Below are 11,923 nucleotides of genomic sequence, written 5' to 3'. Positions count from 1 at the left end.
AAGATTCGAGCTCTTTTTAGCTTGAGGAGGTGAAACAATTTACTATTAAAATATTCCGTAGCTTTGATATGTTCGTCTATCTCCGTACCAAAATTCATGTTTCTAGTGTTATAAGTTGCCGAGAAATTAATGGTTTTAAAAACACTGTTTTGTCTCTAAACTTATGTCGCGGAGTATATAACATTGGTTGAGTTATTGCATTGAAGTATTTTGTTGTTGTCTACTGTATTTAGTGTTAGTTAAAATTTTTTTTGCATTCTCTGACTAGTAATGATACCATAAATTCGCTTGAATTGGATCTCTTCTACCAAACCTAAAAAGTTACTGTTTGGTATCGTTTGCTTATTCAATTCGATTACTCCATTCGGTTTCATCTTTGCATTTGTCTTATTCCATACTTAAGCGATTTAACTTACTTTGCTATTATAAGCTTTAGTCTCTCACTGTTTTTGTCAAACCAGCTTCCACCATTTTTCATTGATCTGTAAGATGAATTTAATCAAATTACCCGCAAGGTGATGAGGTGGTCTCATCATCTAGACCAGGGTGTTCTTCTTCGCTTTTGGGGTCTTTTTCTCAGTAATATTCTGTTGTGCGAACTCCTCCTGAACTAAACTGGTCGACTGATGATTGGATTATCCATAATCACAGTTTCAACTGTCACTTGACCCACATCTTCACATCTTGCCTCTCAACGCCACAGTTGTTTCGCGGGATCTCGATAATTCGTCTCTCGTGTCAATCTTCCACGACTAATTCCTTTCCCCCTCATGAACATCACTTCTTTTACTAATTGTGCACTTTTTGCAGTGAATCTCCGCAAGGCAGGTCCTAGGACTAACGGTTCAACCTATCCTTTGCCTAAGTTTACATTCACTACATTTTCACTTGACTTTTTTGTACTTTAATACAGGTGAGAACAAATTAAAAACGCTTCAGAGTATAAAACATTTGGTATGATTATTCCTGTTTCTTCTACTTTTTTTAAAAAAGTTTTTATTCGAACTTTTCTTCCCATGTCAGATCACTGCTTATTTTTTTCTTTTTTCCCATCTTTGTTAATTTTTCGACATCTTGAGAAAAGGCTCAGGGTTCTGAAAAGTGGTAACTGAATATCAAAAAACAGACAAAATTGAAAAGACTATGGTAATTAGTAATAATTCTTTTTGGAAGCCAAAAGAGTAGTTTAAAGGTTGTTGATTTCAATAGTTGTAGCTTTAAAAACTCACATTTTAGTAATTTTAGTCTTTATGTGCAATAATCTCATGTTAACAAATAATTCCTTATTTTGGATTTTTTTTTCGAAAAAGTGTCTTGAAAACTTTTGAAAAATATCAGTGCCGAAGCTTAAGCGTTTTTTTTGCGTAGCTTATTACGTAGTTTTACAAATGCAACCTTCTAAACTTTGATCAATGAGTAAGTTATTTTTTGAGATTTTTGGATGAGCAGGCAAGGCTTTTTATTTCACATTAAATTGGATGAGTGCAAAGTTGAAACACTTCTTGAGTTTACATTGAGGAAATTGGAATTGCTATCCCCTATTAGTAATAAACTGATATTGTTTCATTGCGCATAATCAGTCGATTTAACAATTTTTTTTATGAAGTCCAGTTTGTAGCTCAAGTCTTCAGATCGTTTTTGAGATCTGAATTTGCATCGCCTGAAAAAAATAATTGGTCCTGAGAAAAGTTCTTGGTTCATTGTACTCCCCCTAGCTTTTTCCTCTCTGCCATTTATTCTGACTGTATTTATCATTGCGGTATCAACAGCTTCATCTTCGATACGTTCTTATGATACCTCTACACGAATGAATTCTTATCTTCTTCCTCGCTTCGGTTTCTTTCTTCATTTCAGTATTGTTAACAACCTCCTCTAAGTTTTTCATGACTGATTTTCAAAATGGTGGGATATGCTCATTTTTGAATATTCTAACGGTCCCTTACAATCTTTTTGTCGATCAGAAAAATGGTGACACCTCATAACCTTGTATCAAAATGGTCCATCTCTTGCTATTCTCGTGTCTTCTAATGGTGAGTGTTGAAGAAAAACGTTTATTCCAAATAGTTAATTGAGTAAAATAAAATCATAAGCAGAAAAATATCGCACATATGACATTAAACTAAATTTTGTAAGACCTCATAACTCGAATGACTTGGCTTGGTACAAGTAGAAAGATATCTCCAGTTTAGGATAACATTGAACAAAACATAAATTCTGCAGCAAGTACATCTCTGCTTTCAATAACATAAAGCGGATCAAACTTTGTCGAAAAACTTCAAAAAAAAGAACAAATTGTGATGCAGGATTCAAACTGCATGAGATACTACAAATATTACACGGATGAAGTAGACCCTGAACAAATGATCGACAAGAAAAACGGCAATTTATGAGTCTCGATTTAGAGAACAGCTCTAAGTGTGGTGCTAATTGTTTATTTTTTGGTATTAATAGCCGATTTCAGGTTGCCGTTTCAAGTAGAGATTTCGTTTCCAAATAAAAACAGATGTCAAACTGAATATGGATTCATGTTCATATTCTTCATTATATGAGAGAAAACAATTAGGAAATATATAACAGCACAAGGACGAAATTGAAAAATAACAAAAATAAAAGACGGCCGCGGGGTTCAAACAAACTAGCACGGACAAATAATTAGTTAATTGGAAATGAAAAATTGACAATTTCGCTGAAAGTGCGAAAAAAGAGTTCACTGAGTTTTATTGTCATATAGTCGTTGTAAAAAAAAGAATACAGAATATTTCCGGTCAATGTTTTTTGTCATATGAAGAAGTCACGTTAGTTGTTTATCATATTTGTTGTTTTCAGAGTGAGTTGTATGATTTTGTCTGAGTACTAGCAAACTGGTTCTACGCTAACAAGATGGGGTTGAATGTCGTCAGGGTATAAGGTAACGAGAAGAAGAAAAGAGCTGAGGTAATCGAGTTGAAGCTATTTATTTTCATCTGGCTGTGAATTATCACCGCAGCACAACTACAAGAATATGACCATTACCAAGTGTGACTAAGTCTTGATCCAACGCTAATGCAGCATCCGCACGCCTGAAGAACATTCTATAAACTTCTGCGCACAGTTCTCTTGAGTGTTTTTGACCTCGTGTGAAGTCTTTTCGCTTCAACAGATGCATAAAAAACAGCAGAGGGTGAAATACTGTAGGGCAGAGGTAATGATATTGGAATTCATGTAGGGGGCAGCATTGATAATATTCTGTATCTACAATCATTATTATTGATCCCAAATTTCGTTCAACAGCGGGGGCAGGTCCTGGTCGCGAAGCTTCAGGCCAAATAGATATTCGGAGTGTTGGTTGTTTATCGATCGCAGTTCTGTCAACTTCATCAGCATCTTTGGTAGTATGAGCATCTCCTTTGGACGACGTTGCTTCAAGTAGACGCGCAGGGTTTCCAGGTAGGGTTCTTGTAGCTTCTCAATAGTGTCTCGCCTTGTGAGTCCATACCGATCTGTGACACACATGAGAAAAACATAAAATTAAAATTCGAAAGAAAGCTTCAAAAATTTCAAAATTAACATAATTGAAAAATGTGCAACAATTTTCATTGATTGCGACTCAAACGATGAGAAAATATTTTGTCCTTAGATCAAACAAACAAAAAACGGCAAAAAGAAGCTTTTAAACAGGCTGCCTAACAAGATTTTGAAAAAACCGACTTGATATTTTTACTAAAGAACTCTGATTATTGAATTCTCAGCTCTCTCAAAACACTACAAAGACACTATTTTGACCAAAATTTCTGCTCCGCAGACAGATTTTTGAGAAAACAGGCCAAAAGTGATGTTTTTGGGAATTTTGACAGAAAAACGCATTTTTATGGCGCGCGTTACCCTTCAAAGTTAGTGAGAAAAAATTTCGAGCTGTTAACGTTAATAAAAAAAGCGTTAATAAAAATGTTTTTTTTTCTCAATAAATCCATAACCGATTTCAGAAAAAAACCAAAAAAAGACCACTATAGTAACACGTAAAAAAGTGCGCATGTTTAAAACGGGGGATTAAAACCAACTTATCGGGCACCCTGCTTTTACAGTTCAAGCAAATACAAAATTAAGCATTGAAAAAACAAGCTCTGTGAAAAAAACTGCGGAGACTACGGGATTCGACCTCCAAACCCCCGTTTTAAACATGCGCACCTTTGTACGTGTTACTATAGTGTCTAGACTATGCTGCTGTACCTGATGCGAGAATGCAGAGCGCGATGATGAGTGCGAATTCGACTTCGTCCAGCTTGAGCTCTGCCATGGAGCGTGCGAAGTCGAACATGGGCTCCACGAACTCGTGCAGTCCCGAGTTAGCCAGGTCCTCTCGGGACAGTCGGATGCCAGTGGCCATTAGTAACTTCTCGTCCTCTGAGTCGTAATACTGGGCACTGTGCAACATCAACACCTACAAAACACATCAAACAATGTTTCAGCGTTGTTTTGACTAGCACAAAGCTCGACAAACATTTTGAAAATTTCAGCGAATTGTATCGAAGATCAGGAAAAACACCGCATTTCAACAAACACCGCATTTTGAACAAAAAAAAATTAATCTGTCGCACACCGTTGGCCTTACATTGTGAAAGCTTAGATATCATATTAAGAGAGTCTTGATAGAATTTTTTTATTGATAGTTTTTTTAAGGATTCTATTTCTTCGTATTTTTTGAAGAAAAAAAGTCCTACGAAAGACCGCCGCCAAAATACATGAGGCTATTAAATGTAATATAATTTTTTGAGCTCCCAAAAAATTTTTTTCTCTCCAATCATAAAAACAGGGCCGTATGGAAAAGACAGTCAGTTCTGGACTAGGGCTGCCGTTGCTGAGTAGCAAAAAAATTAATAATTAACAAAATAATGCAAATGGCCTATTTCAGAAACATTTTGCATACCAAGACTTATTTTTCAGATAAAATATACATGTCAAGGTTGTCTGAAAGCTCAACTTTATATGCAAAATTTGTTACAAAATGGCGGATTGCCATTTATAATTGATTTTTTATCTGACTCGCAATTATAGAGATTTGCAAAAAAGTTGAGCAAACTGAATTAATTGTGATCAATTGCGATTTTTCACTCAAAGTCTATGCAAATTTGAACTTATAAAACGATTTTTTTTGCATGCATAAATTTTTCGAATTATACAGCGCCGATTTAAATTTCAAAGTGCACAAAACTTGAACTGTTTTTCTGAAATTGGGTTGACTTTGGACAAAAAATGATGAAAACCTAACTTGCTTAAAATTTTAGCAGAATTGATACGGTATAATTTTTTAATTGAAATTCAGGCTCAAAGTTTTTACCTCAAAAATGATTTAATTTTGGCATTTAGTCAAAAAAAAGTTACGCTAAACCTACAGTGTCAATTACTGACAAATCTACTTCTAAGTGAGCCTCTTATATAGTCCAACAAACTTTTAAAAGGATATAATCTCGAAGAAACCGTATAAATTAATTTATTTTTGTTTTATAGACAAAAAGTGTCCTTTTTACTGTACAAAAAAAAAACAATTTTTGATTTGAAAACAATTTAAAAGTGTTTTGCTGAAATTTTTCCGAGATAAAACTCTTCTATAAGTTTTTTGGGCTCTATAAGAAGATCAATTTGAAGTTGTAAAATTTAGAGCCCGAGTTTCCACAAAAAAATGGAGGTGAGCCACTTGTGTAGCCCAACAGAATTAAAGAAAGATATTATCTCCAAAAATTTGCTCGAAACGTCTAATATATGTTTTTAAGAAAAAAATCACTTTTTTTAGCATCAAAGGAAAATAAATTGAGTTATAAAAAATGAGACGATTAAACCCTCCTTTAATTTTGTTGGGCTATATAAGACGCTCACTTTGATATATTTTTGTCAGCAACCGAACCAATAGTTTTGGCGTAATTTTGGACTGACTAAAAAAAGCTGAAAATGGTCATTTTTGAGGTAAAAAATTGGCCCCGAATTTCGCAAAATCAATTGCATGATATTATTTTTGCTGAAATTCTCAGCAAGTTTCATCTTCATCTTTTTTTGTCTTCAGTCAACCCAATTCGGAAAACACTTGTTTTAAATTTCAAGTTTTATTCGTTTTTTCTGGATAACTCAAATCAGCACTGTAGTTAAAATAGGCAATATCGATGACTTCGAGCAGAAAACCAAACATCCAGAAGCAAAGACTAAGTGTCTACAACAACAACAACAAAAACAGCAACAACAAAAACAACCACAATAACAACAAAAACAACCACAACAACAACAAAAACAACAACATCAACTACAATGACTCAATATCACTTACCTCAATTGCGGACGACTTCAGCAGGATTATCTGGTCTTTGCGTTCCAGAGAGAGGAAGCCGGGGATGCGCTTGGTGAACTCGACTATGGCCTGTACACACAGAATAGTGATCTCTGTCATGTGCTGGAAACGCTTCTTCGCCTGCTCCTCCACACTTACTCCCCCGCCCCCCATCTCATCTACCTCCTCCTCCCCCGGCAGGCCAGGCCACGGCTAAACACACAATACTAGACTCCTAAGTTGTTTTCCAATCAATTGACATTGAACAGTTGTTGTAGTTAAGAGCCTACTCTATTTGAGTTTCAAGCTAGAGGTCATCGGTTCGAGACTAACGTGATGTGATCGTTACTTGATACCTGTGAGGTCCAGACAATGTGCCAGAGCTCAGGAAAATTTGAAAAAGAATCAGAATGTTTTAGCTCTTTATCGAAATTGAAAGGCAAATAAAAAATCATAAGATAACCAGTTGCTTTGCAAGTCGTCGAAGCATACCAATTGCAATGAATAGTGCATACATCTGAAACGCAGAGTTAGTTTGGAAGATGTTATCATGCCGTGTAGAGACATCAACATTGCTTTAATAGAAAGATGCCGGCCACATGCATTTTTAGCAAATCTCTGAACAATTAAATAATCATTTTTGATGATATCGTAATCTAACGCACCGCTTCGCTTTTTTAAAGAAAACTGATCATTTCAATCTCACCGTGACTTTCAAAATGTCTTCACTGGCTGGGAAGCTGTAGGTCCTCTTTGCGTGCAGAATGCGCTTGATCAAATTAGCCTGGTCTTCTTCTATCAGATTTAAAGCAGTATTAGTGTCCCTAACTCCCCCTGCGACCGTGGCTGTGCACCCTATACCCCCTCCCGACACGCCTGCCATGGGGAGTGGGCTGTAGTTGGGAGCAGTAGTCCCCCCGACGGCGGCGGCGACTGCGGATCCGGATGAGGGATGTTTGTTGTTGCTGTTGCTGATATTGTTATTGTGGTGGGTGGGGCTTGGGTTGAGCCCCCCGTAGTTCACATTGTTTTGCTGCTGTTGGTGCCCTGAGTGGTTTGTTTGGCTAGGAGGCTGTGTTGGGTTGTTCGAGTTGTTGTGGCGCTGGTTCAGATTTCCTGAGAAGTGAGGTAGTCTAGAAGTGTTTCCTGTGCTACTGTTGCTGCTGCTGCTGAGTTGTCCACTTTTCGGTTCTTCGCCAGCAAAAGTTCCTGAAATGAAACAACGAATTGCATTCTTCTGATTTCTCGACTTTAAATTGCTGTATTAGGGTCTCTTTAACTACAGTTCACGCACCCTCACACACACACACACATACACACACACACACACACACACACACTAGTCGTCTGATCTCTCTAATTATGCAACCTCTTGCGAGATGGGGATTACCATAGAGGGATGCCATAGATCCCTGTATTCTAACAGCTACTAATGAATATAAACTCAAGTTTATATATAAAAACAATCAACTCAAACAATCTATCTAAATTGAGTTATAGAATCTTGGTTGCTCTATTTTCTTTCCAATAGCAAATAAACGCTGTATATTTGAGTCTAGAGATTGTTCAGTGTGGTTAGAACTCTCTGAGATGGACATACCTGAGTGATTTAGGTTGGACCCATCGCCGCCTCTGTAGACAGTCGAGGAGTCGCTGGCACCGCCGCCTCTGCAATCCCTGCCGATGACTGAGGATCCCAAAGAGCCGCCTTGATTTGCACCTTGAACAGAGGAGTTACCCCCTATCTCTCCTCCCAACTGGGACAGACTAAAAGTGTTGTTTTCTGGGGTGCGCATGCCTCCCGAACTAGAATTGGGGGAGGGACTGGGGTCCGCCGCGAAGCTCCCCTGGTTTTGCTGTTGTGACAGGTGGTGCTGTGTTGTCCCCATTCCATTTGATGACGTCATGTAGTGCCGCAAGGGGTTCACCCCTCCCGACCCGCCCAAGGGTGACATGTTGAGTCCCGAGGATCCAGCACCTCCCGACTGCTGCTGTTTCAACATTTTTCGTTGACGCTTCGATCTGCACTGTTCTGGGGTTAGCAAGCCTAAAACATTAAACCGTCTCTATTTTGGAATAGCTGACAAAATACAAAAAAGTATCACACATTTAACAAGTTAACTTTGCGATCGATCTGGACTGACGCTTTCAAAACAGTAACATGAAGCAGTACAAGAAGTTCAGAGTATTCGAATAGATTTTATTCTAGAATGAAGCTTTGGGACATTCAGATGAATAAAATATTTATCTTAAATATTTTTGAGGCATTATGTCTTTTCAAAGTGTGGTTTGTCGATCTTAGGTACACTCGATAAATCTGACAGCGCTTGTTTATTTGTGTTTTTGATTTCACAGAACCCATGTTTCAGACTTGCTTTTTTCACGGACCGAACAATCATACTTGTACCCAGAGTATTGTCATCGCTTTTTAAAACCGCTTTTAGCAATCGCCGCTTTTTTAAAAATCGCTTTTCGCTTAGCTAAGTGTACCGCTTATTTGCTTGATCTTTTTCGCAAATTTCACTATGGAAAGTTTCTTCACAATGAAGCAGAGCTGAGAAGAAACTTTTGTACGATTAATGAACAGCGCAGCGATTTTATATGCCTGGGTTTTTTATTGAGACCATTTCAGCGGTTAAAATAGTTTTCCTCAAAAAATATGTTCAAATACAGATATCGACTCCTTGAGCTTAAGTTTTTAAAAAATCCTGCAATCCTTTTCGGTTAACTTCTTGAAATTTGAAAATTCAAACCGCCCGCTTTACCGCTTGTGTTATTGCTGTGGAAAATTCGCGATAGATTTTACCGCTTCGCTTATACTGCTTGATCGGCCGCTTTCGCTTTAAGCGGGACAATACTCTGCTTGTGCCTAAACATCTCTGAAGTTTTTCGGTAACACACAATTGAATTCGGATTCTCATTTTGCGTCATGACTTACACTCGGGTAGCATGCCGACTTCGCGACACTTTTTGAGGCGACACTCCTGACATTTTCGTCGCATGTACATGTCCATCTCACACTGGCCACCCCGCGTGCACTTGTACACCGCATTCTTCGTGATGCTCCTCCGGAAGAAACCTACACAGAGCAGATCACAAATGAACAAAAAAAATGAAAAAAAAAAACAAAAAAACAACTGTTCATTACGCACCACGTCTAAAACAGTCTATAAAAATAACTTTTCTGCCATAAATGCCTTTTTCGCCAATTGTGGGAAAGAATTCTAAAGCATATTTTCGGGAATATATAATGGCTACACAAATTAATTAGTTTTGTAAAAACTCAAATTATTTGCTTTTTCCGCAAAACTGTGAAATTAACTGACAAAAGTAAACTTTGTACTTTGGCGTCGGATTGAATCCCGTTGGAGCAATTTCAATTTTTTTCAATTAAAAATTTATCATTTAAAATGAGTGCGCTCATAATTTTATGTTTCAATAAATTGAAATTTAAATGAAAAATTAAATTTATTTAAATTGTTTTTAAATGGACATCAATGGCCATCATCTTGAGAATTTAATGGGACATTTGAAAAAAATTATCGTAAAAAATATCAGCTCTCGACGCTTAGACTACTTCTTCTTAGACAACCGGAACTGCTTCAATTCGCTATCATACTTGATTTACTACGAGCTATTTGAAGAAAAGAGAAGTTTTTCAATCAAGCGGATAAAACACAACGAGTGCCGCATGCAATTCCCGGTCTTCGAGAGTGGTCGAATCATGAACATGAATTATTGCATTTTTTGTTCCAACTTTCCAAGAAAGTGTTACATATTTGTGCTTTTCAGCAGAAAAAAATCTCTTTTTTAGGTAGCGACTTTGAAGGGAAGATTTTTATACAAACTGAAATAATTGATACTATCAGTTCAAAATAGAAACATATTTGAGCTGTTTTTCGAGGGGGGCGGATTTTCAAAAAAAAATTCGAAATTTTTGTCGACCTTTTTTTAGGTCGACCAATTTGATTTTCTGAGCTCTCCCAAAGCACTACAAAGGCCCTGTTTTTGCCAAAATTTCTGCGCCGCAGGCAAAATTTTGAAAAAAACAGGCCAAAAAGGGCGTTTTTACGCACTTTTTAGAAAATTTTAGGGTCAGTCAGCCAAAAATGGACATCTCAAAATAGTACAAAGGGAGGACCCTTTGGGTCGAATTCGAGAGGGGGCGTCCGCCCCCCCCCCCCCCCCCCGCAGCTCCTTAAATCCGCCCGACCCCCCACAAGAAATAGGAAAAGATTTTTAGGTGGTTACAAAAAAGAAAAATTTTTGATTGATCGAAATGCGAGAAAATCAGAATTCTCAAAAAAAAGAGGCCTCTAAATTAAATAAATTGGTAGATTAAACAAATAGAATTCATGTTTAAGAAAAAACGCTGCCTTGATTAGGCAACAATAAAAAAAATTCTATTTAAAGGAGGATTTTTCAGTAGATAACACTCCGCCCTGATACAAACAGATTTTTATATCAGAGAAAACAACACAAGCTTTTGCGCGATAATTTTGTCAGAATTTTACAAGATTTTGCGAATGACTCAGAACGCTATCCAATTTTTTCAAGCAAAGAGACAAGAATTTTATCGAGCCCCCGGTTAAGAATGTAATCAATTACCAATGAAGTAATGAAAAAATTATCCATAATGTTTGGTTACCAACCAGTTTTGTTCAGGATTTTTTCTTACGGGCAAAATAAGCGCTGGACCCCCTAGATTTGTTTTTAATTTTTTTTTAGTTTATGATGTTATGTCTCTATTATCAAAAAACTTTGATACAGCTTCTAGATTTTTGTTTCTCGCCATGGGAAAATAACAACTTTTCGTGGTGATAACTGAAGCTTGCAGATAAAACAATTTCCACTTAATTTTAATGAGTAATGTCTGTCAAACCAGTTTTTAGAAATGCGCAAAACATTTTGAAACCTTAATTTGTTCTAACGAAACCAATCGGTGATAATTTTGGAGTTCTTTTCAAATAAATTTTCAAGTAGCTTGACAATTAAAAAGTCCTATTACGTTTTTTGGTGAGGAAAAGCAAAAAAAATAGGGAGAAATTGAAAAAATTTGTGCTTGACCTGTTATCATTCAGAAATCAAGGTTTCGAAAGTATTTTTTCGTTTTTCGGCATTGCTGAGCAAAATTTTTCATTTTCGACTTAGGAAAATTTTTTGACACTGTTGTACATCGACAGACTGCCGTAACGCCCCAAATTTAGTTTCTAGATGTTCGAAACGTTAGACGTTCCTATTCTTTAACTGATTTTTGCAGAAAATCGAAGTCATTTTTAACAGCATATGAGCTTTAGAAGCACAGAAAAGTTGTGATGCAGATATACAAAAAAAATTGTTTGTTTCACTTTTTCTAAATCGGTCTTAGGTTTTTCCCAACAACCGCCTTCGATTTTGCGATATTTTTAAATTCGTGTATCTGTTTATTTTCTAATCGGTCTATATTAGTTTCCAAGGCTTGGATTTATTCGCTTTCTTTGAGATTTTCGCAATTTCTTTGAGATTTTTAAATACTCAATTCAGATCGGCTGAAAATAATTTAAAAAAACCCATCATTCGGTCCTTCCATCCATGAGGGGGACACCACCCGTGTTGTGTTCCGATAATTAAAAGTTGTAATGAAATGCGCAT

General features: G+C 36.7%; 1 protein-coding gene across 4 annotated transcripts in view; it reads right to left on the bottom strand.

Moving 5' to 3' along the window:
* Positions 1–2,050: 2,050 nt before the first annotated feature.
* Positions 2,051–11,923, bottom strand: part of LOC134840556 (nuclear receptor subfamily 1 group D member 2-like) — a 31,414-nt gene continuing 21,541 nt past the window's right edge. For all 4 annotated transcript variants that reach the window (XM_063856457.1, XM_063856456.1, XM_063856458.1 and 1 more), the window contains exons 3-8: positions 9,231–9,371; positions 7,893–8,339; positions 6,999–7,501; positions 6,293–6,505; positions 4,207–4,417; positions 2,051–3,479 (exon numbers count right to left, since the gene is read on the bottom strand). In XM_063856457.1, the coding sequence (XP_063712527.1) occupies positions 3,244–3,479; positions 4,207–4,417; positions 6,293–6,505; positions 6,999–7,501; positions 7,893–8,339; positions 9,231–9,371 (1,751 nt within the window). In that variant the 3' untranslated portion in view covers positions 2,051–3,243. The remainder of the gene's footprint in view (positions 3,480–4,206; positions 4,418–6,292; positions 6,506–6,998; positions 7,502–7,892; positions 8,340–9,230; positions 9,372–11,923) is intronic.

This window comes from Symsagittifera roscoffensis, chromosome 2 (assembly GCF_963678635.1).
Source record: "Symsagittifera roscoffensis chromosome 2, txSymRosc1.1, whole genome shotgun sequence".
Taxonomy (NCBI): Eukaryota; Metazoa; Xenacoelomorpha; order Acoela; family Convolutidae; genus Symsagittifera; species Symsagittifera roscoffensis.
Note: the sequence above shows the minus strand (reverse complement) of the source record. Positions and strands in the feature narration are given on the sequence as shown.